The sequence below is a fragment of the Leptosomus discolor genome, chromosome 1 (assembly GCF_034619465.1).
Source record: "Leptosomus discolor isolate bLepDis1 chromosome 1, bLepDis1.hap2, whole genome shotgun sequence".
NCBI lineage: Eukaryota > Metazoa > Chordata > Aves > Leptosomiformes > Leptosomidae > Leptosomus > Leptosomus discolor.
In genome coordinates, this window is record NC_141391.1 from 164,217,774 (window position 1) to 164,245,254 (window position 27,481).

Below are 27,481 nucleotides of genomic sequence, written 5' to 3' on the forward strand. Positions count from 1 at the left end.
GCGCGGTGGGAGCGTTGCGGAGCCTCAGCGGGTTGCGGCCCTTCCGTCTCAGCAGGACCGAGCGGAAAAAAAAAAAAAAAAAGGAAAAAGAAAGTCCACCCCAGATGGGACTCGAACCCACAATCCCTGGCTTAGGAGGCCAATGCCTTATCCATTAGGCCACTGGGGCTGCCGCGGGAGAACGTTTTCTATGTAGGTACTTCTGTCCTGTCCCCGCCCCCTCTTCCTTTTATGGAAAGCGTCGCAGGACGCTGACTGGGCAGCACCTCCCCGCGCGCGGCTGGCGGACCGGAAGACGCCTGCCGCGTAGCCCGCTGGGAGCGCAGGGTGGCGTTAGGCGGGGCCCGCAAGCCCGGGCCAGAAAGGGCGGTCTGGTTAGGCTGGTACCGGGGGCCGGGGCAGCAGGCTGTGCCTTGCGATAACGCACCCCGAAAGGGACGAGTTCCCTTCCGCTCTAATCCCCCGATAGCTTTAAAATGGTGCCTTCCTCGTTGCCCTGACTGAAGCAAGCTAACAACCCCATCCCCCACCCCAAAACAATGATGAGGAACCCAACAAAAAGCCCCAAACGACAACCCTTCAAGTGAAACCTTTTTAATCATCTTTATTTTCGTGAGAAATCACGGAGACACAGCTAATATGTACATTCCTCTTTATTTAATACAGCACAGACACATGACATTAAAAAAAAAAAAGTACACTCATGAAAAAAGCCTGTCGCAGTTTGGGACAGGGAACAGCTACGCCAAATTGAGTAAGGCTCCTACTGCAGAACAGGGGTCTGCTGGCAAGGTTGGATCCCAGAGCAAAGTCTGCTGCCGAAATAACCTTCGCACTCCTTTCAGGAAAGCAGAAAATAAAAGGTCAAGTCCCTCTCGGAACAGGTGGAGGCAGCATCTGCGGGGTTTGCAGGATGCAAACCCTATTACTGTGGTTTGGACCAAAGCACTGGTAAAATAAGAAATGCTCTCCAGCTATCCTTGCAGAGTGCCAGTAGTCCTGACCTCTGACAACACCAGACTTCTCAGGGATAGCAAACCCGAGTATCTGGAAGGAGTGAAAAACAAAGTAGTCACACAGAAGAGTGTTAAAATTAGTCTCCCTGATAGGGCTCTGCTGGCCACAAACTGGGAAGGTGTAGGGGAATAAACCGGCTTCCTAAAAGACTAACAGCCATTAAACTGACCAGAACAATATACACATTTGGAACTGATGCAGGCTTTTGGGGCAGCAGCTTCTTCCTTTTCCTGCTTCAGTTCAGGATGGAAATTAAGCAGGCACCAGTTCCTCTGGCAAAGAGCCTTACACACTTTTAAAAAATTAAAATACAAAAAAAGGGAGACAGGTGTATTTACAAAATCCATGGCTGGTACAGTACATCATTTTTAAGACACACTAAATGCTACAATCTTTCAGGTCCTGAGATTATTACAAAAAAAACCCCAACAACTCAAAACTTGCGTTCAGGTCCAGTTTTAAAAGGAGAGAGGAAAGAAATCACATTTAAAACACAATATCCCTTGAAGTTACTGGAACACACCTCCCTAAAACCCAAATGAAAGTGGTGCTAACCACCCAAATGTAGCTGCATTTGGTTGTTCAGGCTTGTTGTCACAAGAGGGGAGCATTTCACAAGGGAGTTTCTCTGGAGAGCTCATCAGGTAAACACACGGCTGTTCGGATCCTCTCTCCATCACTAAGTCCTATGATCCAAAATATGTGAGTATTAAAGAGAGGAAGGTGACCTTGTACAAACTCATGCCAGACTGAGTAAAGCATCACAGGAATCACCAGCTCAAACAGGTTTGCCATCTCACAGTAACTGCGCATCCCTTTGCTTGAAGCCGAGGAATGCAAAGAATTCTAGCTGTGATTTAATATTCGTTTGTAACAGAATACTTGGCCAGCGGTTTCGTGAAAGGCAGGAAATCACTTTGTCCATCTGTTTCTCAGCCTTTCATTGTCTTGGGGACCACGGCAAGTCAGGTAGCGTTAAGCTGGCTATATCCAACCTTGCCAATACATGTATCTACACTAAAAGTGACACCAAACAAATGACACCGAGGCCAAACCTCTGTCGAGGGGATGATCCCCACTACCATTTACTGTACAGGCAGGTATTTGGATGCTCTGTTCTTGACTGAGCCTCTTTAATCAGGCAGAACTAAAGGGACTTGTACCCACACCTGTTTTTTTTCCCCCAAAGAAATATTCTGAACATAGTGCTTTTGTATCATCAGAAGTTTTCATCACAGGTGCCCTTTTATTATAAGCACCTGATTTTAAGCTAAAGAATGCCAACTTTTTAAGGATTACTCATGAAATGCTTCTAACCCTCAGTAAAAGACTACAAGAGACAAATCACATGACAAGGGTACTAGTTTAACTGCTAAAATATAACGCTGCTCAGTAGATTTCCAGGGGTAAAAAGTAGTAGTTAATTTTGTTATTTTTTTAAACAGTAGTCCAAAAATAAAATTTCTCCACCTATTTCCAGTATGGATCTTGAGAACTATGCAAGAACATGGTACTAATTGCTACATGATGGAATCACTGGCAATAAAACACACACTACAGTTCTCACCTCTGAGCTAAATTGTTATTTGTAGTTACATACAACAAGAGTAAAAGATCAGTGAGAAATACCTGGGGATCATGATTTAGCTTTTATTTAAAGATCAGGCTACTGTGTAGCTGGTAACTCCCCTTGTTTAGAAGCAACTTCATTTAAGCAAGAAATTGATTTAATTCACTTCTGATACTGGAAGAAAACCGGGGATGTCTCAGTTTCTCCCCAAATCCAATCTGTGCATTAAAAAAAACCCCCAAACATTGCTGCCGCCTCTTAAACCATTTTTGAGAGCTGAATATTCTAAAAAAACTCTCAGACTAAAACCTGTCACAAGAGGCTATTTTAGCTTCCCTCTCGAAGCAACTTCGCAACACTTGACACTAGGTGTTGCACCAGTAGAAGGGTTTCTTTTTTTTTAAATACAAATTTCTTCATGTTAGCAAAAAAAGACTTCTGCAGTACAGACATTCAAAAAATACTCAATTTTCTTTGGGTAAAACTTCAACATGTGTTAAAAGGGGTAGCTAGGGGAAGGAATGCATGTAACACTGAAACACGGAAATACTTATCTGCATAGTTGATATTAGTGACTACTAATCAAACTAAGGCCTTAACTGGAAAAAGCTGAGAACACAAGAAAGTTTCTTCCCCCCACTCCCCATTCTTCCGGTGAAACCTGGTAAGTCTCAAAGAAGCTCTGGCTGCCTCAGCAGCTACTTGGTTTGGCCTATGATGGTGGTATCTCCTGACTGGTTTTGGTTTATTCTCTTCATCCCTTTTCCCTTGGTACTAGACAGTAACAAACATAATTATCTGTTGATAAAATACATCTGCACACACTGCTGGGCAAAAAAAAAAAACCACAAAACAAAACACAAAACAAATGAAATAAACCTAAACCTCCTTAGTATTGAACATGATACGAGTCAAACATCGTATACGCTGCTTGCTTTAGATTACTTCACCATAAAGGAAAACTTACTAGTTAATGGTTATTATTTAAGCAGGAGATGATGGCAAGGGAAGAGACTGAAATTCACTTCTAGATACAAAATGTGTGTATATTTTTTTTCCAGAGTTGCTCTGTAGAATTATAGCTGTCAAAAATGGCTACAAAATACAGACCTATATCCTTGACTACTAACAAGATTAGCACAGTTTTATTTATGAAGAATGTGCAAAACCAGCTGTAGGGAATCTTTGTACTTCCCCAGTTTTGGGCCAGTTCCAGGCCATGCTGATCTCTCAGCATAACTCATAGCAGCAGCAGGGCTTTCTATGGCCCCAAAAGGCTATTACAGCAGCAAGGGATCACCGGGTCATAGAAAAAGGATGATGAAGCCACACCAGAAGTTTCCATAAACAAAACATTCCCCTACACAATGGTTATCTTTCCAGTGGCCCAGTAAGCATACTTCTGGCTGCTTATTTTGGCAGTGATTTCTTGAGCAGTAGACACAGATTTTCACAACAGCTGCATTTGTTAAAACCAGACTGCAACAGTCCACCATTGTCACAGCTGTTGATCCCAGTCTCACAGATCAACCTAGAACAAAGCATGTGTGCCCAAAATGAATTCCAATAGCAACAGAAGAACCAGGTTAGCTCAGTTTACTGCCCCAGGTGGATGTGGCAAACTCCACTGAAGTAACTTCACTGTTGCACCTGGGGCAGATTAAGCAGCACCCCCTTATCGCTCCAACTAGCTGACCTACCAGCAGTAGTCACATCTTTGACAGGCACCATTAGATTGGTAAAGAAATCCACCTATGGCCCGCTTTACATAAACAGATTCACTCAAACACATGAGGACAAGCTAAGAACTGAACTAGCAGTTAGGCCATTCTCTGCCACAGGAACGTGCTGTATTTGATGTCTTATTTTCTGCTCTCTAGATTGGTTCTCCACCTATGAAGGACTCTTCATTCCATTTCCACTCTGGAAAGTAAATGTCTCCTCTTTACATTGCAACTCAGTCTTCCCCAGGGGAAGGTCATCACAGAACTAGCCCAGTCAAGTGATGGGTACATATGTTAGCTTAAATTTAGCACTTGGTCAACAAGTGAATTGCTAATTTCAGGTATGCATGTTTATAACAATCAGAAGAATTAGACTGATCCTCAGCGCAAATTGTTAAAATCACTAGATCATCTATTGTGGATTGCTAATTTTTGTCAGAGAATAAGGGAACAAGCACAGACACTATTATGAGGGTTCACTTGCAGCTAACAACACATGAACTGACCATTACATTAAGAGAACAAACCATTAATGAAGTCTCAATAAATTGAGAAAAAGTACAACTAGAAAAGTACTTAATGGTGAATGATTTAGGCAGCATGTGAAGTGTAGCCAGGTTGAACTTCAACTAGCAGCTGCACTCTTTGCAGGTTTTACCAAATTCCTTCTTACATAGGATGCATGGTACAAAGTGACAAGTTCAGCAAATGGGAGAATCCTTGCAGTAACTGCTGTCAAGCAGATATGACTAACCACACACAAGATTCCTTGCAATTCATCTCAACTCAAACTTGTTGCAAGCTGCTATTTTAACCTTCTTTCCCCCCACCTCCTTGGGGTTGTCAGCCACATGTCTTTGCCTTAGATTCAGTAATTGTGTGAAGTGGTCCAGTATTTAATAAAGTTGCCAGACAGGGCCTATAATGTTTTACTTGTGACCTAATTAAGATCCAAATTTAAAACCTGCAGAGAAAAATGCAAGAAGTTTCATTCCCATTAGCCACTTCCTTTCTCTCATGCACATGTACACACACACACACTCTTTTATTGTACGGCCATCTTTGCACAAACGTTCACCTTTTCATAAAGTGTTTAACAGAGCCAGCAGAATGTAGAAGGATAAAGAGGTTTCTCAGGAATATTGCTGTATGTGTGTGTGCATGTGTGAGTGTGAGAGAAAGAATGCACAAGCACACAGAACCAATGCCATGGTACAGCAGCTATGAAGTTACACACATTACACACTCTTTTTTCTTTACAAAAGGGAAAAAATAGTATAACAGCATAAAGCCATCTTGGCAAGCTTAAGATTTTCCTCCAAAATGCCTTTCAGCACTTCAGGATCTCTGAGAACAGTTTAAAGAGGGAAGGGAAATAAAATTTTAAAAAAAAAAAAAAGGCACTTAAACAAAGGACAAAGGCCTGAATCAAGTAAGTCATGGAAGGTACAGCCATTTCACCAGAGCTAGGATCAATCAAAGTCTACCAAACTTTTTTTAAATTTCTATAAAATTAAAATTGCATAAAGTGTTATTTAATCAGTCATTTACCTACTGCTTTCACCTTCTGGTTCATTTTAGGGGGGGGGAACCAAACCACAAACCAAAAACCAAAGCCAAACAAGAAGCAAGTGTCCCTTTAATGATTTCCACCCCGCGCCCCCCCCCCCCCCCCCCCCCAGTTCAGCAAAAGATGAATGTTAGGTGTGGGAGGAAACCTTCCACAGCTTGGCTTGGCTGCAGGTCTTCCCTGCAATGCCATCTTCAAAAAAAAAAAACCCAAAACAGAAACAGAAGAGGGACCACTGTGCCTTCACCAATTCACTCAAAAAGAAAAAAACCCAACCCAAATACAACCCGAACACCCCAACACTTCTAATCCATCTGTGGGCAAAAACTACTCAAAAGAAAACCAAACTGTAAACTAGATTCAGATTTGCTAATAAATACAGCCAAAAGTTCATTTTACGAATGTAGCAGCAAATGTGATAAAGTTAGTTGGAGTCCAAGATGACTCCCAGAGGGTTAATGGTTCACACAACTGATGGCAGCTTGGGAGAGTTGCAGGATTTCTCTGTTTTCATGTCCTCAAGGGTCTTGCACCAAGTGGAGAAGGAGTGTGGAGGAAGGGTCAGGTGATGGGACTGCGGGAAAGAAACAGGCTCTTGGCACCTGTCCCACCCCCAAATCTGTGCATCAGACAACTTTGATGGGATTCAAACAAGACGCAGAACCCAGGTAATTGAAAGTTACTTCTGATTAGCAGAAAACAGATGTGAAACCCACAGCATCCACACTTGTGTCTTAGTTGTTCATTATTAGTTATGTATCTCAAATCAACAGAGAAGGCTGGACAAAGTGATAGGCCATTTGCATCTCAGAGTGGGAGAACACTGCAGTTATAGCCCAAGGTATCAGGAAACTTTGCAGCCTGTTTTTCATCTAGCCTGCCTTCTTTCTTTGCAAGTGTCTCAAGAGGATTTAAAACAGCTACCACGACTTTTCAGACTTTGGATCATGTAGCAGAAAATATTACCCAGACGGTTTTAACATCTAAAACCTGTGTTTGAAATTATTGCTTGCATTTGTTTGGGGCTCTCAGTGAGCTAGACCTGTTAGCTCATATACAGTCCCCAAACCAAGTTCAGCCCTGCTGCCTGGAAAAGACAGCTCTACTTGGCTTTCTTATTGCTTGTGAATACTGAGGGTTATTTAGTATGTACAACTACAGTTTATTTATTAACAAAGGCCCTTAAAAAGTAGTAAAAACTTGGAGGGAAAATGTCTTTAGAAGAGCTGCTGTGCAGAAAATAGTAAAACATTAACCTAATTTTGCATTTGGACGTTGCAGAAATCTTTCACTTCCCCATCCTGTTTATGCTACTTGCAAAGGTCTCTGGGAGCCACCCTATTATTTCCTTTCATTTGGCCTTGCTAGGTTTAACCGGGGAGAATAGGGAACAGGGAATGTAGACCCTTTCATTGCTATGTTGCTGATTCCAAAGAAGCTCAGGAACATATTGACTGAAAACAGTTACCCTCTGGGGAGCTGTTTGAACTGGCTTCACGAACAACATACGGTCATCTTTATTCTCATCATCCTACTACCTGTTTCCACTGTAAGTATTAGTTTACTTGTTTGCCAAGACTGAGAAGCTCAATAGGCCACACAGACAGGACTACTCCTACCCTTCTTAAGGTTTAGAGAGGATACTCCTCAACTGAAGGTGAGGCATACTTCCAGGAAGAGAGGAATGTTGAAAGGAAATTTGTGCTGTAATTACAAAGGGCTCCAAGTCTCCCAATCTAAAATTTCAGTAAGTATGAAGACAAAAGATAGCAATTTGAATGAGATGCCTTGATGAGGAAAACATAGAAGAGGTAGAACTCTTAGGACAGGGTCTTTTAAACATATTGCTGCCTGATGGCTCGCTGCCGCAACTCCCTTAGCTACAGTCATTGTTAAAAACTACCAGGTTTGACAGTTCAGAGAACTAGCATCCTGCCAGAATGGTTAGGCCTCAAAAAACAAGTTGTCTTCTTTCAACCCTTCCTGGAGAACAGAGCAAAAAAAAAAAAATCAGATGAAGCTTGCATTCTAAATATTTTATGGTATTTTGACAGAATTTGCACAGTATTAAGAATGCCAGAGTCTGTGTAGCTGTATGTTTCAACTCTAGATAACCTTGATGATGGAGATGCAAGCTTATCTAATCAACACGCCACATACAAAACATTAGCACTAGCTAAAATGCATTTAATTGGCAGATGCTGTGGAGTGAAGTTAACGAACTAATGTATCTTCTTTTAATTCAATCTGTTTTTCACAGAATTGTTGTGCAAAAACATTTATTGCTGAGCTCAACCCAACATTTTTATACTAAATACACAATATATATTATTTAAATTCATGTATATATATTTATATAAAATTAAAATGAGCTCTAAATAGAAAAGAAATTGTTGTCTGGTCTAAGAAAAATAAATCACATGTAAAAGAAACCTGAAAGCTATAAGTTAATCTAGCGGAAAACACTGAAGGTCAAAGTCTCTCTGGAAGGTGAAATAACCAGTCGTCACTGGTTCAATCTCAAATCAAACTCCTGGAAAGACTAGCTACTAGGAATTTCAGCATCTCTGATCAAAGGAATGTTTCGGGGTTAAAGGAGAAAAGCATCATACTATTTTATTTGCTCCTTTCACCTATGACATTTCAGTTTCTGCCATTCTCACCTCTTATCTGACAGCGCAAGGGACTCAAAGTTCTGTCCTAGTGTCGAAAGTGCAACATGTGCTGGATACTTCCTAACCTTACAAATGAACCAGTTGATGTATTGCTATCAATTTAAAAAAAAAAAGCCAGCTTTGCAGTCTTGTGCTACCATGTAAGAGTTCAGGTCAGGAACTCCCCAGGCCAGCAGGGGCTGGAAATGCTGGAGACAACAACCCATTCAGCCCCCCGAAGAGAAGGCACCTCTGGTCGCTTTTGAACGACTCCTCTTTGGCTAATGCCTGAAGCAGTATTAACCTGGCTCTGGAATAGGTCACAAATAGCTTTCTTTAACTAGCAAATCAGTATAATGCATGGCTTTGGGAGGAGTTAGATGAAAGACGAGTAAGATCTAGAATGAGTAAAGAATTGGTTGTGGTTTATAAAACACACATATAGAACATTACTTAATTTCAGTAGCAGATAAGCACAAGGAAAAGAAAGTTTAACAAACGGAAGGACTGAAAAATCAGTGTGCCTTTAAAAAAAAAAGATGTGGGAAAGAAATGCTAGTCTGACCAATAAAACGTGGGTTTCCTTTTCATACAAATGGAAAAATATCCATCCCCTTCCTCCCTGAAATAAGAACCTTTATATTAAAAAAAAAAAAAATCGATCAAGGAGCAAGGGATTTCCCAGTAGTCTTATGTCTCACATCTCAATGTACCAGGAGATGTTTTTGAAGACAACTCTCTAATGAGACTGCATACATCTGTAGGCTCCCTAAAGCCAAACAGCCTTGTAAAGCTGGAAAAATGCCCGTATCAGAAACTGCATTTGTGTAAGGGCTTAATTATAATGCAAAGTATCCCAGCACCACCTCTATTCTACATAACCTTTGGTCCACAACCATATAGTACACTCAGGACCTACACATAATCTTTTACTGGGCACTTTGGGCACTAATGAAGTGGATGATTCCACGTTACATCATGGATGGAGAAACCTATTCTAGCTCCTCTCAACTTTCAACTCTTCATTGGACATCACCCAGAAAAAAATGTTTGTGCTGCTGTGGGTTTGACGATCAATTTCTTTTAAAAGCCAATCAGAGCAGATAAAAAAAGCTTGTTTCTTTAGGCAAGATCAAACTATGACCAGTCTGCATGACCAGGAGGACCAGTCCTCCTTTTCCTTCTCTCTTTGATCAAGTATTGTTTTCTTTTTCTTCTTCCTCTCACCACAGTGCTTGGGATCAGAATATGTAAACATCGACAGAAACAGCAGCCCTGTGACAATAAGCACTTTCCCAACTGGGCAGATTCTGTCAGCCAACCAGAACTGCTTCAGCTCCCTTGCTTGTCCAGAAGTCACTGGTTTTTCCGCTGTAACTTAGTGTCCCCTTTACTTTGGCCTCCATCTGTAGTTTAGAGACAGGAAAAAGGAAGAAAAAAAAGCATGAGTGAACTGTTAAAGAGACACAGGAGTTTGGCATGTTCAGCTTTAGCATCTCCAAAAAGCACAATGTCATTATAGGGTTGAAGACACTGCATTTTCTCTGCAATTCTTTTATTAGAAATAGCACCGTTGAAACCTGAGATATCAGGCATCATACCAAAAGATACCATCTTTCTACAGGTTAGGTTGCAGCTTGGGATACTGAAAAATATTCTTTTAAATCAAGCCTTTTTAATTAGCCTTTACATTTTAATAAAGCATTTTTAGTATTCAACCCATTGCACTGACTGTAACAAAAAATTAAGGTTGTACCAAATATAGTAGATTGGTTTGTTTTCACAGCCTCAGAGCAACACTGCCCAGTTTTCTGGGGCTGAGGACTCTGAGAACACGATGAAGAACCCCCACCAAGCTGCTGCCACCCTTTCTGTTCTTCCAGCAAAAAAGCCCTACAGGTGTCAAAGAAAGGAGTACGCTCTAAACTGCGCCTTCTAAAACTTTATGATAGTTCTTCAGCTCTAAGCCAAACAAACAGAAAAACGAGATGTTCTACTTCAGGCTTCTCTTCTCAATTATAACATGCAGCTCTTATCAAGGATGAAATTCCCAGGCAAGGCAGATCTTCCATCAGGATACCATCACACTGTTCACACATGTATACACTCTTAGAAAAAACATGAAGAAGCTTCTAGATGGAAGGTCAGTTTCTCCTCCAAAGGAGAAATTAAAATTGAGTGGAAAATACAATCTCACCAACAGACCTTAAGCAGCGTGTAAACAATCATGTTAAATGTCCAGAAGTAGTATTCCTTTTTCCCCCATAGTTGAATTTGTGCAATTTGGTTTCTAGGACTGCTACAATAAAGTATTATTGAAAATTTTGAACTTTTGTTGCTGGTATTGAAGACAAATAGAAAAAAAATTGTTCAGGTTCCAAAAACGTTGCCACAATAGAATGTGTACTGTCTGCTGCTACCAAAGCTTGTCCCTGTATTGTGTTGTCTTTAAAACCATTTCAGTTCTTATGTACATGGTATTTCAGTCTAGGGCAGAAATCTGACTTCTAAGTTACAAGTAAGAAAAACACAATGTCTTTACCTGTGTAAGCTTGCTGCAAGTGAGCAGGCAGAGGTGAATGAGACAGCGTTGCTGCATGCTGAGCACCTGGCTGTAAACCCTTCAGTAAGTCTGGAGGAAAAAAAAAAAAGGAGAGCAACAAAGATGAAAAATAAATCTTAAGGACAGAGGCAGCCTTCGTGTAATGCAAAGTTTTTATTTTTATAGTGCAGCTACAGTAGCATGCTGATTTGCACAGATTTGTGAAGATGTATCTCAACAATGAAAAATAAATACCTGATAGCATTTGGATGGTTGGAATAAGTCAACAATAACAGACCTTATTCAGATCAAGGTTAATCAAAAGTCAGAGCAAGGACCACGCCTCGCTATTGGGATGCAACTCTTCATGTAACTTCCTTCGGCAGAAAGGCCAAAAATTGATATAGGTTAAACCCAAATAATTTATTTTTGAGCAATGAGAAAAATAAATGTCATCTTGGTTAATACTTCCTCATAAAAGAACTGTTTGATATCTGAGATTACTGAGCTAAGGATATCTTGAGGAATCACCATAAGTCTCTTATTTGTATTGCGACATCTGGAGACTTTTAAGCTATGTTCCTTTCTAAACATAGGGCATTAAAAGTTAACCCAGAAAAGCATGTTCAAAACTAAGTATGCTGTGAATGTAACAATGAAGTCAAGCTTATTTATTATACGGCGATAACATTTGAATAATTATATAAAAAATTTACTAATGAAGAAATCACATTTACTCTCTTGTAGGGATTTTCATGAACTTTGAGTCCCTCAGAACTTTAGTGCCTCCCTTTCTAATTTCCATTTTCAGGATGCATCTTTCCTTATAGCACAGTGACAACTATCTCCACTCACTCTGAGTTAGGCTGTGGTGGAAAGCCGCTGAGGTAGATCCCGAGGTGGTTGTCACTCCAGCTGTGTCCGTCCCAAAGCCAAGCAGCTCCAAGGGAAACTGGAAGGGCACGGTCACAGGAACAAGGCCACCCAGCATCCCAAAAGGAGTTAATGGTGCAGACGTCACGTTCTGACTGGTTACAGACAGTGGTGATGCCATGAGAGTCAGAGGTGAGGCGTTAGCCAGTAATGATGCTCCTGCTGTTGACTGTATAAAGAAAAGGAATACTTCAAGATTTGAAAGACTTGAGTTGTATTCTTTAAGAAGAATTGACACTTCACTAAGTGTGGCCCTATGAAGAAGTGTATTAAACTATTAATAAATATCTACTTATCCACCTAGGAGGTCTTCCCCACTGGTCATCTGCTAAGCAAGTACAACTATATCTCAGATTCACACATGACAGTATGGTTCACCTATCACGTTTTTCTCAGACTTGCAGGTAATTTCCTCTATCTCCTTTCTAATCATGCATTGAGTCTACCAGTCAGAATCTGATGCATCATCTTCTATTAGACTGATAATACAAAATTATCAGATGTAGATCTGAAGTTTTTTAGAAGCACAGTATTACCTTCCCCTCTCCAAATCTGGGTCTTAACAGAACACTAACTTTATTTCTAAAGAGGTTGCTTAGAAGCAATGATTTTTGAAAATTAAGATTCATACACAAGAACCTCTACACTTCGAGAGAAGTCAGGTTACCAAGGTGCAGACACACATGCACGCATAGGTGTGTATGCACATGTCAAAGCAATAGCCAAAGGAAAATAATCTCTCCACTCTATATGTAACAATGAAGTTATTCACTATTAAAAACCAAAATGCAATATTAGCGAGAACATTTTAGCTATAACAGTTGCCAAATTAGATGAATTCCTCAAACATTAGAACAGTTCATTGTTGTTTATCAATCCTTCCTTCACTATACATGTAGTTATTTTATACGCTAATGCTCAACTGTCTAATAATCCACTACAAAACAGTTAGAGTTTTGAATCAGACTCAAGCTCAGGTATCTTAAATATTTGAGTTAAAAAGACCTCAGACTGAAGAGAACTTCAAACCTGTGCATTTATGCAAGTAAGCCTTAACTAAAACCAAAACTCGGAATCATTTTAAAGAATATGTGAGCTTAAAATGAAAATGAATTCTCCTAGAGTTCTGTAACATCAACTTACAGAAACAACAAAGTGATGAAAACTCCTAGCAGGGATAAAGTTTCTAATACCAATTTCAGTCTTAAGGTGTTCAAGATAGAGCAGAAAAAGAAAGGTTAGTTGCTGCTTATGAGAAAACAAAATTTTAAAATAGTAACCCTGTAAGTGTAAACTACAGGTGTGATGTTCGTAGCAAGTGTTTGTATTGGTCATCTTAGGAGTGACAGCTTTTAAGACGTACTTCATCCCACAAGTAGGAAAAAAAAGGATTAAACACTTCAACATACATGATTATTCTCTTTTGCCTTTAAAAGTACTAATTTCACAGTGAGCCTATGTACAAAAACTGACAACCGTTCACTATGTAATCTTTACTGTGCAACAAAATAAAAGTAATCTCTTGCAATTGTGGATTTGTAAGATGCCTGAAAACAGAAAGAAGCTTTGTAGTGTGCTCTGCCAAAACCTTGCTTACCCATCCAAAAAAAGGTGAGGGAAGTTCAGTGATGAAGAGCTACAGAGAATACCCTAAAAGAGTTGCAGTTCAGATGCTTCTGTTTATTCCACCTATGATAGTGCTTCATAAAATAGTTCATCCTGCTCATGTAAATCTGAGTCACTAAGATCCTTAGAAGTCTAAGACAGATTCTGTTTAAGAGTACTAATGGTAGGTAGAGCTTAAGGAAATCACACACAATAATTGCTGAATTTTAGATGACTTTGGCTTGGTGTTCTTAAGACGTAACTTAACAGAATACTCCAGAGTAAAATTTCTGTGGAGCTACAACAGGTGTAACCTTATATTCTAGTAAATAACTGTGTCAATAAAAAGGACAAAGGAGGGAAACACTTGTTGGAAACCCTTCCTAGTTAGAAACATCTTTATTATCACACAAAATTACCTAGTCTAGTCTTAACATAAGCAAACCAGGATATTCTAACGAGCAACTCTGGTACCATTCTCATCTTTGGACTGATTAATAGCATCTCATCGGAATTAAATCCCTAAACCCTTAATGGAAAGGAGATTCACTTTCAGTCTTATGCAAAGTTTTAAGAGGTGTAACTAACTCCTTAGCACATTGTACTTAACTAGTCTGGAACTCATAAAGTTCAGCAGCCAGCCATTAGATCTTTAAGGAAAAATAAAGCCCTCAACACAAATCTCTTCTCCTTCAGTGTACTTGGACTGGGAGGCAATTTGATTTCTTGAAGGTACTCCACTGAGTAAGCCTTGGTCTGCACAGTAGCAACAGCCTTATTCCATAGTTTATCTTCCCTGCACCATTCTTCTGAACCATTTCTAGGTTATCAAAGCAACTTCTGAAATGTCAAAAACACCCACATGTAAAGTCACAATAATTTTAGTCATACCATACATTGATCAGTACCTCTACCTGTTTTCCCCCCTTTATATACCAGCACACCTTATTTTGCTGTATTACAGCATGCACTCATATTACTTGATTACCCATCACCTCCCCCCTCCAGTCCTCTTCAATATCACTGTCTGCCAAAATGCATTTAATTCCCCAGGTGATCAGTGTTTCTAAAAAAACCTACCTGCCTTTAACCACAGGAAGGTTTGCCAGAATTCATCTGATCATCCAACACAATACTACTTAATTCCCTCATCTTTAAGCACTACCACACCCATTGCACATTGTCTTCTACATCATAGCAATTGTACGCACTGGATTCTGCTGATTGCTCCAGGAAGAAACAACTCTGTTCCCAGTTCATTCACTGTAGCTTTGTCTCCTCTAGGCACCTTCCAGAGTACCCTAACGGCACTGTACCTGGCTCAGCTCTTCTCTAGCCCTGTGTGGTACCTCAGTGGTTCTTACAGAGGTATGGGCTGCGCTTTTTTCAAAGTACCCAAAATAATGAGAAGGCTGTGTCAGAGCCTGCCAGACATCTTGTTTACTGTAACAGACTTAAGGTATAAGGTATAGTAGGTTGAAAGACCATTGAAATGTCTTGTAAAAATCATCTTCCTCCTGTTATTCAGCTGCATCAAGAAAAACTTGACAGCAAGCTAAAAGATTATAAACCCTTACTAAAAGATGAATATATATCACTCCTGTGCAATAGCTATTACGTACATTGTTCAGAAAAAACAAAGCTTTTCAATTTGCCATATACCAAGACTAATTTACAACAATATTGCTTTTCTTTAGTGAAGACTTCAGGATAGAGAGCTCAATAAAGAGAGAGGAAAAACCTCCAATCATCTCAGTAATTAAATCATTCCCAGTAAGAACGCACAACTGGGGAAAGCAGATAGTTTTCTGGGTAAATAACACGTTTGTGTGGGTTTTAGAACTGTTTCTCAAAGTATTTGCTTTGTACAACTGGTTTTATCTCCAGTGATGAAGTTCTGCATAAGCTCTCTCAAACAATTTCTAGGATATTTATATATTAATGAGGTGTCTCATTCAGTTTGTCTAGATCCTACAAAATAAAATACATATTTAATCACAAATACAAGAGAAAAGCCCTTGTAAGCACTAATTTTAAATACAAGCCTCGCAGTATACTCAAGCCACAAGCAACTGAACTCTTGTTCTGCAAGTTAATCGTGAAGCTTTGGCAACACATGTACCAAGACACCTTTTCGTAAGATCATCATTACAAATAAGTAAATATGCAAGAACACACAATCCATTAATGCAAAAAAACACCACATCCCCTGAAAATATGGCCACACAAAGCTTACCTTTTCTAGTGTTCTTAAAAAAAACCAACTTGGAATCTGTTCCACAGTATAGACCAACCAACATTTTTTTAGTGAGGATTTGTTCCACACCGATTCTTGCATTTCACATCAGCTGCAAATACCTACTCACTAGTGTGAAAGTTTCACCAGTATTAGCATTCATGCTTAGCAAAGTATAAACATCACATTTATGACACATTTTCAAATCAGTATATTGCAAGAAAGAATGTTTACAAAATAACTGTGATCAATATTAATTCAAGGTTTAAATGTAAACTCGTTAGATGCGTACCTGCACACTGGCTGCTACAACTGGAGACCCTGAGGCAGAAGATGGTCTGTGTGGAGTTGACAATTGTTTAGTAGCACCCTGTGTTCCACTTCCAGCTCCCCCAGACAGACTAGTCCTACTAGCTCCACTTGAGTTAAGGTTACTGCCTCTGCTGGCAGGTACATTCATTCCAACTCCACCCAAATTATTTTTACCAACAGTTCCAGAAGGAGAAGAGTTGGGCAATTTTGAAGAAGCCTGAGGGTTCTTTGCAGGCTGAAGGCCTGAGGTGCGATTAGAGGGCAGCAAATTCATTGTGGGAGACTGCCTGCTGATATTTACACCACTGGTCTGTTTATGAAGGGGGTTGTTGCTGGAGTGACTACTCTGGGAAACTAGTGCACTTGAACTGGAAGAACTGGGTGTTGTTGCAGGCCTGGGGGATGAGGTGGACTTGGATGAAAATTTAGGTGATGCATTGGGCTTGGGTGTCACAGAGGGCTTAGATGCAGCGGGCTTGGGAGAGGCAGCAGGTTTGGGAGAGGCAGCCATGGAGAAGGGAGGCTTGAAACCCTGGGAAGAAACTTGTGACACCATAGCCTTGGCTAAATAGTTACTAGAGGTAGAGGTGCTGGATGTTGTCCGAGAAACCAGTGGGTGAGACACTTGAGAGCCACTTCCAGATGAGGGATTAGACAAAGGCAGGCGATATACTACAGACTTATCTTGAGCCTTGATGACTGGTGATGAACAAGACAGTTTGGGATTACTACTCAATTTCACCACTGGATTGGTCTGTGATTTACTAATAGTTGCTTGTAAAGGAGACACATATTTCTGCTGTACAGCTGAATGCTGGTGCACCTTTGTCACTTGTGATGTTGAGGAAGAACTACCTTGAGCCTCAGAAGAGGATACCAAGATATTAGCATCCTTGGTTCTTTGAGAGGAGGTGGAAATAGCTGCTTGGGTCTTAGAGGAAGAAGCATGAGTCTGCGAAGAGGAGGAAGCAGCTTGGATCTGGCTTGACCTCTGTAGTCCTTGTTGAAGTAGTTTGGCTGGCAAAGGCTCTAAGGAAACCTTAGGATTTTGAATTGAAGATCCAGCAATAAGGCCTGAAGAGATACCAGTGTGAACTAGGTCCTGGGGTTTCTTTGGTACTGGCCCTGTGTGACCAGCAATAAGACTTGATGAATGGGGTGTTTGAGTGGGCTCTACTTTCTTTGAAGTTGCCAGGGGCAACTTACTCATAATGCTTGCTAGTTTCTCTTCCCTCAGCCCAGGGCGAGGTCTGGATGTTGGTGTGTCTATGGTGGACCCAAGAGGTGATCCCTTGGCACCATTATTGATAACTGCCAGAGCATCAGAAATAGAGTCTAGGGAGGGTGGGTGGAAAGAGAGGTCTTCATCCAGTGAGTCGTCCAAACAGATCGTCTCTGGAGCTGGCGCGCAGCTAGAGGTGGCTGGGGTGCAGACAGGTGTGCTGGAACTCAGTACAGCAGCGCAACTTGAATTGACTGAAGACATACAGGTTTTCTGCTCTTTCTTTGGACTGGAGTCCTGAGAATGAAGAGATAAGAAAAGACAGGTTTAATAGCCCTCCTGGATCTAAAGTATACTTTAGACTAATACTATTATTCTGTAAATTCAGATGAACCAAAGATCTACTATTGAAATTTACATATTAAGATACCTATGACATCTAGGTGTTGGGAGTCCTGTGCACTAATTCAAAATTTGCATTTTAAAACCTAGTACTGTTGCTCCACATAAAAGTGCCCCATACAGTTAAGAATAATCAATGCTGTGAAAACAGGGTATCTAATCTGATCACTAGGTAAAGTTGCTACTGAACTAAGACAACACCTAGTGGTGTCTAATAAGAATCTCTGTTATCCTCCCAACCACACGTTTTTTCCGGTGTTGCCAAATTTAATACAAGCTGAAAACAAACACAAAGCACACATTGAAAAATGTCAAACTTTACTGAACTAGTACCTCTTTGTAACAAATTTTTTTTAAAATAATATATCTTAAAGTTACAAAGCTATACAGAAGTCTCTTCTTTCAAGTAATACATCACCAAGTCAATAAGCTCTTGTAGCATGTCCTGATGGAACCCTTTGCCAGAATTCTTCCGGGTCAGAGGCAGGAAACAGATTGTATCAAATGGTCATATAAAATTCAGCTATCTAAATACACATTTACCTTCACTTTGGGTTTAGGGGCCAGAATCACCTTCTTTTTTGCCCTAAAAGAGAGGAGATACATGTGTATCGGAGGACAAAAGAAAGGCAAGTCATTTTAGCTTTAACTGTTACTCTGATTATATCCCAATAAACTAGAAGAATGACTACGAGTCCAGCTTTAATAATAAAACATCCTTGAAATAGAAAATGGATTAAAATATAGAGGAGGAAGAGAACAAGCACACCTTTAATGCATTTTTATTGTCATGTATTTAAGCAAATTGGATGCAAAATTCACTGAATTGCTGATATAACCTGATATATATCAGGAGAGCTGGTTTTTTACTTTTCTGATTTAGAGAAACTTCAAAATTTCAAGTAATTTCAGCCTCTTATAATCTTAAGAGTTTATCCACTTAGCAGAGCTTTGTCTAAACTGAAGTCACCTATAATAATTACATAATTTCACTTTACATTTGTCACTGAGTATACTTCGTGTTCTCATTTATATTTTGAACCACAGAAATAGTTGCTTTTTTTCCCCTCCAAAAAAAGTGTTTTGTTGCTTATTAAATGTGAAATAGTTGTATAACTTCTGTTTGATGCAAGAAGCCATTTAAGAAACTTGCAGGCTCTTTTGCAGTGAGCGAGCATCATCATGCCAACTGCAGTTATGTGGGCAAGGACAGCATTAAGGATTATTAGTCATGACCTTCAACTTAGAAGTTAAGCATTTCACACCTCCTTTTCTCGTTTCTATTTCTTCAATAGGATCAACAGATTTACATCTTATAGGTCATTTATTCTCCTTTCCTAAGCAACTATGAATATGGCTGGTTAAAAAAAGACCTTGCTGTAGGTGGACCATGACTCAGTTTTGCTATTATGTAGAAAAATATCCCATGTTAATAATTTATCACAAAGATTGCAATTTGGGTGTTAAAGTCTTAATTGTCTATTTGAATTCTGGTGAATGTGGGCAGCTGCTGAGAAGGACATAGCATTGCTTAAAAAAAAAATCAAGAAGGTAAAATTCTGCTAAGATACACAGCCTTCTGTGGTTACAGAGGTATTTATGAGGGGAAGAGCAGGAAGTACTGCAGCCTGAGTTCAATTTAATATGCTGCACAGCAAAATTTAGGTAGTGTACAGTGCTCTGAAATACTCTGAGTAAAAGGTGTTAATCCAAGAATTAATAACCACTTGAGTTACCTAGCTACTTCATAACAGAGTTAAATTAGAATACCACAAGAACATTACAGTTATATGTTTAAATTAAAGCATTAAAAAAAATAACATTTTAAGTCTCTTCCAATAAATCCCAAAATATCTCCCTTTCCTCCCCTCTGTCCACAAAAAGATAGCATGAAGATGGGAAAAGATGCTATGAACAACCTCAAGATACTCATAAGTTGTCAGTATTATACTCACGGAGCAGAAGTGAGGTGATTGTGAACACTTCGGCTTTCTTTAAACAGCATCCTAAAAGAGTGGCGAGAAAAGAAACATAAGGTGATTCTACAGGGACGATCAACATATGACCACCAAATATGCAAGTATCCTTCAGTTTTCAGAAGAACCCTTTGATTATCTGTCTCCAAAGCAGCTAGCAGGTAGTTTGTCTGTATTGCTATCATGATGTAGCTCCAGGCAGCCATAAACAGAAGAATGCTATAAAAAAATATTTCAAGTTTACATTCAAAATACCTCAGTAAATGGCCAAGCAAAAGTCAACATAACAGAGTATTACTTCCTTCATCTGGACAGAAGAAATAAATTTTTATTTCTCTCTCTTCAATGAAATATTTTAAAGAACAAATTAAGGATTATTGTAAACTCTTCACACTATGTGTCCACATATCAACCACAAAACCCAAATCTATGATCAGTCTATTGTGTTTGTTTTTTTTTTTTTTTTAAAGCAGAGGAAGAAAAGTCAGAATACAGTAGCCAAGCTCGTTCCTAATTTTCTCCAGTATTTTGTATAGGCCATTGTGTACAGAAATGGTTTTCTGCGACTTCAATTACACTGGACTTACACAATTTACTAGAAAGCCGATGAATGGCCAGAGTTGATGACAAATCTCAACACTTCACATGATTTTATTTCTGTGTTATAAACTCCTGAGCTGACCCATGGCAAGTCAAAATTATTCCTGATCTGTACCTATCCTACAGCTTGCTACCCAAATGCAGCTATAAATGGACAATTAATGAAGACTTGGTCCCCTTCCCTGTTTCTAGGTAGGCAAGAACAGACAAGATTTTCTTACACCACTGTCATCACACTAACACTGACCAGATCAAGGACAGCTGTCTAAACAAGACCTTTTCACCACTGATAACACATCCTGTAGAGCTGAAAGTTATGAAAAATCCAAGTACCCACAAATCTCATGTAATCTCATAAGAAAACATTGACATCCTCTTGCTACATTTCTAATACCTTACTTCTAAGATTCCACTTTCAGCTCCATTTTCACATTTTCTTCACCATACTAACTTCCAAATCTGTATTACATTGCTCCCCATCAGAGAATACTGAATGCCTATGAAGAACATAATGGAGCAAAAGGAACATTCCTCTTTACAAGTTCAATGTGCCACTTTCTGACCTCCCCAGATTCTCCAGAGTATTTCCCTCCAACTCCTTCCTTGTGCTTTGTCTATTCTTAATCTTTTTAATTTGGGAATTAAAATTCAAAACAAAACCCAGGCCCCAGTAATTTGAAGTCAAAGATATGGTAAAAAGAAAGGACAGTGCAGTATGTGTTCCAAATCAAGAACATACTTGGAAAATAATCCCTCCATTGCACATATATATTTAAATGTAAAAGTTTGAGAGAGATCAGTATGAGATTTTCTTCTCTCTGATCATGATTTCAAGTCAAGCATGCTGTTTGACCCGCGCAAAATAGATGTGCTGCAAGTCTACTTGCACGACCACCTACAAAGATGATGAAACACTTGGAATTAAAGGAGACAGACTTCCTGTTCCTTACACATTTTTTGACCATACATGTATCTAGGTTGCAGGCTTTATTCAGACACACATGGAATTAATATGCAACCCAGTTACAAAAAAGTGGGTTACACTATTTGGAAAGGCTTTGGGATCCTTTAGGACAAGAATTCATGAATATTAATAAAACAACCTCCTGGAGCAGAGTATGGAAGTTACACACATAGACAATTCATGTGACAAAGGTAGTTGTGGTACACGTGGACAAATAAACAAGGTGTAATTTTAAGTTATGATCAATACCTTGCCTCATGCTTCTATACTAAGCTATGAGGAACATAGCTTAGTAACATCAGTCAACTTTGAAAAAGCAAGAAATTTTTCATCTGGGCTGAACCCATAAAGTTCTGGTACCACAGACCTACTCCGATCAGTAAGAATTCCTCATGAAATAGTCAGCAGGCCATTTAACATGAAATGCCTCCTTTTTTTCCAGTTTACATATCTCTTCTCTTGAAGCCACATATAAAGCCAACAAATTATATAACTTCAGCACGATATCCCCTACCCTAACATCCCAAGGAGATGAGCATCCAGCGTATAACGTGCTGTATTAAGTGTTATCACTGTCAGATTCCAGGAAATACTTGATTTTCCTCTTTCCATGCATAACTGTTTGCCTACAAGTTACAATACATCACCGCCTAAACAGAAAGCAGGGAAACCCCTCCCTGTAAATACAGGACAATTTGTATATCATTGTGGTACCAGAACTGCCCAGCTGGTAAATGACATCTTGCTGGTCAACAGGAATATGATCAAGCAGCTCTTGCGGTCTGTTTTGGTTTGTTGGTGGCATTTGTTTGTTGTTTTCTTGCTGTTTTTTGTTTTGGGGGGGTATGTGTGTGGTGTACGCTTTGGTTTTGTAGTTTGTTGGGATTTTTTTCCCCCCCAAAACCACTTCTATAGATAGTTTAAAAGCTTATGGAAATTTTTATCACACTTACCGTGTAGAAAGGAGAGAACCGTATGTTATAGGGCTTTCAAACACAAAGTTTTAACATGCTTCACTTCTATGTATTCTTGGATGACCTCCCACTATCACTTGACTATTTCACCACTATCACCAGTGATCTCTATACCTGTTCTTAGCTAAACTGTGATTCCTTCTCATCTACTTCAATAAAATCTTCATAAAAGAGATAACATCTCACTTATCAGCATACTTACTCTACGAAACTAGATCCTTGAACAGAAATAAGTCAGCTGTATGCCAAGAAATGTAAAACTTCATTTGTTCCTTTCATTACCATTTCACAAGCAGCTTGTTATACCCTCATTTTCTACACTGACTATTCTAGGAAATAGCTCAGTACAGTTATTTTTACAGCTCGATACAGATTTGGCTAACCTACAATCAAAGTGTTCTTGAGCAAATTGATTAGTATTGTTGTATCATTTAGCTTTTACAGTTAGGTCAAGATTTGATGGGAACCTGTCTTTTGCAATGGGTACTACAGAAGGAAAGCACTCACATCCTCTATATTTGCTTCTCTTCCACGTTAAAATGTTTGCAAACTTTGTCAAATTTGAATTTCACAACAATTACTAATTGCTCTCATTTTTCTTCTTGCCCCTTTGTGTGGTTGTTTCCTCTTAATGAGTCAGTAGGAAGCAAGTATAAGTTTTCATTATGAAACTAGCGTATTTTTAACTGCAGCATCACAGAGCATCCCAGTTGCATACAGGAAATAAAAAGCACAAACCTTAGTTTCAGCTCCCATGTTGAAATTCCAGCTTATAATTGTAAAGTCTATGTCACACCGCATTATCAGACTGCTTACATATAGGCAAAACTGCTTTCTGTATCACTATCACTTTCTATATCACAGAAAGAACTTCCCAAGCAGTTAACACCCACCTCATACTTCCCTCTCAAATGAAGCATCATGCATTGTTATAAACTTCCATAAACTCAGTCCCCAGCAGATGACAAGAAAAACAGTGCTTTTTTAGCTCTCAGGCTTGCAAACAAAATAGACTGAAAACCATTAATTCTTCTAAAATATTCTTGTTCCACTGACAATTTTGAAGTTTTACCCTGTATTAACAGTACCTGGTTGAGTCAAATGTATGACAATAAAGAAGATGAAAGAAATAGTTAACACCAAAATGAATAGATATATAAAGCAGGTATCTTACCTTGCCTGCATCCACCCTTTTGGCCAAAGTGGTTTCACTTCTGTTTCCATAAAGGTTTTGAGGTAATCTTCAGCAGACTGACTTCTATTTGGCTCTAGCTCATAGCATCCCAGCTTGATCTTGACAAGATTACACAACAGAGATCTACAGAAAGAAGTACAATAAATATATTGAAAGAAACGATGCTTTCAAAAGCTCAGCAGAAAAAGCCTGAGAAATGGAAGCACTGATGCTATACAGCTCCTGTCCATTGCCAGTTATAGGAAGGGGTCAGTTCCGATCACTTTTTTTTGGAAATCTGACACTGCACAAGTTTGCTACTACAACTGGTATGATCTGCCACTGTCACTTCTCCATTTCCAGCAAACCATACGTTTGGTTTTTTTTTCATACTTACTATCATTTTGTAATTGGTTTTACACGTTCTTTGTGGTTTCCTCCTAGCTGAACCATCTCCTCTCACTTTGCTCAGTAACCTCTATCTCATTTAAGATGGAGAAGGTCTGAAAGCCAGTGAAATCCATTCTACACTGAATATCTCAGAAGATTCTTTTTGACAGGGATGTTGTCTTTTACTGTCCTTAAAAATACAGAAGTGTACACAGTAAAGTAACATCAGCCTTTCAGAGACACTTGAATGAAAAAATCAACAGATTTAAGTATCTTCAAGTATGGCTCCCACCAGATCAGTCCAAACTATACTGGTTGTATATATTCCATTAAGCTTGTCTTAACATACTGAAAGACTCATCATGAGAGGTCCACCAGCCCCTTTTAATAATATTTATATGTGTATTAAAATTAGCTTAGATCTGGCATGGGAAATCACTCATTTAGAAGGATCTGCTTGCTTAAAAGCCTATCTAGATTATTCAAATAATAGTAATCTCAGTTTCCAGTAAAATCTATTCTAGGAAATGGAACAGTGAGAATTCATCATTTCAGTGTTGCTCTTGAGAGATAACAGAATTTGTGTTCAGAGAGAATGTGAGGAGCCAAGATTCACGCATTCCAGATGCTGGCTTGCCCAAGGACTGGGAGGCTTGTCAAACCAGCATTGCCAGTTTTGGTGATCTGCCCTATTGTGGCAGAAATCATCGTGACCTATACCTAGAATAGTGGGAAGCAGGTATAACTCTGCTTACACCTGTTCTTTGCTTAAAGAAGCTCACAGTCCTAGGACCAGGAAAATTCTCATGTATTTGAATAAAGCAGATAGAGCGAAAAAAGGGTTGGGCATAGGATGATCTTGCCTTTCAATTGTAAGAAAAAATTGAGGCATTCTAGCTTGCCTATTTAGCCCCAACACTCTCCAAAGCTACTGAGAAAAATTATTAAACAGTATCATGTATTAACATCACCTTGGAGAACCTTTTACGAAGTCAGTGAAAATCCTTGGTGGAAAAGGTAGTTTTGTCTCACCTCACTGTGTCATCCCAATGAAACTTCTTTCTGGGTCCCACAACCCTCTTTCCAGGTTTCTCATCATCATCTTCCTCTGATCCATTTCTCTCTCGTTCATCTTCCGCTTGCAACCTATGGTTAGAGCAATTGTTTTCTTTATAGGTATACAACACAGACAAAATGTTTCCTTGGGAAAGGAGTGTAATTTTAGGCATTAGGGTAAAAGAAAAAAGGGACCTGTCTTCAGATTCTCATTATACCCTTCCTGAAAGGGTAACAGTTCATCTTCCTTTCCTCACTGCTTCATGGTCACCAGAGACAAATGAAAAGGACACACTGCATGGGTGCTGTCAAGAATGTTGTCTATTAGCTTCACGTAGTGCCTTTACTGGGAAATGGCAGGATGCTTATCTATTTTATCAATATTAATGCTTCTCCAAGTCTAAAACTAGTTAGCCATGAGGAAACAATTACAACGAACAAGCACAAAATATATAAAGAACCTGAACACACCATCCTCCTCCATTAATCCAGCATTTTGAAGAATCACCAGTATCCTTCTCACAGTTTATAATTTCTTTCTCTCAGACCTATTTCATTCAGTTAAAGGAATTTCCTTCTAGAGCCAGATGTAACATCACTTACATAAAACTAAGGACTTTGTACAGTGCAAAACTTAAGACACCTGTAAACTGGACCTGAGTACTCTGCTGAGCTCAAGGAACGAACAACATGGAGACAGACTTCCAGCTGGACTCTGGAATGGGCATGCACAGACTACAGAAATACCTACTTAGCATTCTTGGCTTGATTGCGGGCCTGACAGTCCTCTTGATACTTGCATAACTGTTCAGGCATGACATTACTGACAGCCAGTTTCAGCTTTTGCAGTGGTTCTCTCAAGCGGTCATCCTGTGAATAGAGAAACACCAAAGCAGTCCAGTTAGATGCAATGTAAAGAGTGTTTCAGATAGTTTCACAAAAATTATCACTCCTCAGTGATTGCAACATCTATTTTCTGCATGGCACTTGAATTCTGTTAGGTGTAGCAGCATTTCAGAAATGCACATACTTGAAGTTTCTCATACAACTCATCTAAGTCCTGAGACCAGAAAAAATGAAAGATACTCACAAGGAAACAGATCATGAATATCCCAAAACATTGTGGCATGACATCATTAAATAATGCTTTTTAATCAAAATAGGGAATGGAAGAAAACCCGAGAGAAAAAGCAAGATGACTTGACCAACGAGTATCTCAATACTTGCAAATAAGTATCCAATTAATCAAGTCTCCAAAAACTCTGTGGTATAAAAACATCCTAGGTAATGAACAAAATATTGTATGAGATTATCTGAGTATTAGATTATTATTATTATATGTAGCTTCTGTATCTCAAAGGTAAGGACTATGTATTTAGAACTGTCTCCAAAGACTAAGAACTTCAAACATTAAAGTAATATACTCCCTTAAATGTTTTAAATTCTCTTCCTACATCTTCTGTCTCTACATTCTTAATCATAATTGCTTGAGAAGAATGAGAATACTATGTGCTATTAGGTCTTACTGTTTAGAAATAGCACATGAATCTTTTTGCTGCCTTAGCAAGTTCTGAGATCGCTGCATTCATGATCCTCAGATCCTCTGCAAGATTTAGTCCTGGATTTCATCAAAAGAATCAGGTCAGGATACTCCAGATCACAGGTAACTTTTTATTCAATAGGAAAACATATTCTTTAAGAGAAAAGCAACCGCAAATGACATATTAAGTATTTGCAAGACCTAGCCACAAAGGCAAATTTGCAAACAGTACAGGCTGGGTCATCTATTATCCATCCAGCCTTTTTTTTGTTCTTGACAAAAAATGTATGAATGCAACAGTATTTTTTTTTCATCCTGTCATAACCATGATTACTGTGGCTTTCTAGTTCTGCTACTTTAATACGTACACTGTACCCAGCTTTCAAGATGAAAACACTTCATTCTCAAATAAAGGGTTTGAAATACTTAAAAATATTTGTTCCTACAGTAGTGACAATAGCAGGTATACAAAAAAAGCTTTTAAGCTGATCTAGCAACTGATCCAAAATTTTTTGCTTCATTGAACACTATGGCTGTTGCTCTACTCTCCTGCATTCTGTCCTCATCATTATTACATAAGTGACTCATGCTGGAGCTAATCACCCCATCATTACCTGGACATTGAGATGTAACTTCTTCAGACGCTTTATCAGTGTGTCCTTATTGCATGGCACAAAAGCCTCAAGGTGAGAGTACACTCCATTGCGGATAGCAGGATTTATCTCCTGTAACTGTAGCTCAATACTGACAAACAAACAAGAGACAGTCAACCAGGGAGGCACTCCAAGATGTAGACGACAACTGAACAAAAACCTAAGGAAGCTTTGTATGCATAACATTCTAGCTATGCATAATAAAAATAGCAGCTTGGGACATTTTCAGATAAACTTTTTACAAAGGAGGAAGTCTTAATCAATAGCAAGAAGCAATTCATATATATACTTCTCCAGTGTTGAATACTGCCATTCAAATTTTGTTACTCCCACCATTGCACATCAATCTATACAATTCTGACTGCTA

The 27,481-nt window shown here is 39.2% G+C and overlaps 1 protein-coding gene and 1 non-coding gene across 2 annotated transcripts in view; both read right to left on the reverse strand.

Moving 5' to 3' along the window:
- Positions 1 to 96: 96 nt before the first annotated feature.
- On the reverse strand, positions 97 to 169 carry TRNAR-CCU (transfer RNA arginine (anticodon CCU)). The gene has a single exon. It is a non-coding gene; the product is annotated as a tRNA-Arg (tRNA).
- Positions 170 to 8,261: 8,092 nt separating this feature from the next.
- The window catches only part of UBN2 (ubinuclein 2), a 48,821-nt gene continuing 29,601 nt past the window's right edge, over positions 8,262 to 27,481 (reverse strand). The window contains exons 8-17 of the mRNA XM_086479989.1: positions 27,076 to 27,205; positions 25,673 to 25,791; positions 24,898 to 25,011; positions 23,476 to 23,619; positions 19,743 to 19,793; positions 18,331 to 18,373; positions 16,144 to 17,682; positions 11,933 to 12,179; positions 11,078 to 11,167; positions 8,262 to 9,941 (exon numbers count right to left, since the gene is read on the reverse strand). Of these exons, the coding sequence (XP_086336115.1) occupies positions 9,892 to 9,941; positions 11,078 to 11,167; positions 11,933 to 12,179; positions 16,144 to 17,682; positions 18,331 to 18,373; positions 19,743 to 19,793; positions 23,476 to 23,619; positions 24,898 to 25,011; positions 25,673 to 25,791; positions 27,076 to 27,205 (2,527 nt within the window). The 3' untranslated portion in view covers positions 8,262 to 9,891. The remainder of the gene's footprint in view (positions 9,942 to 11,077; positions 11,168 to 11,932; positions 12,180 to 16,143; positions 17,683 to 18,330; positions 18,374 to 19,742; positions 19,794 to 23,475; positions 23,620 to 24,897; positions 25,012 to 25,672; positions 25,792 to 27,075; positions 27,206 to 27,481) is intronic.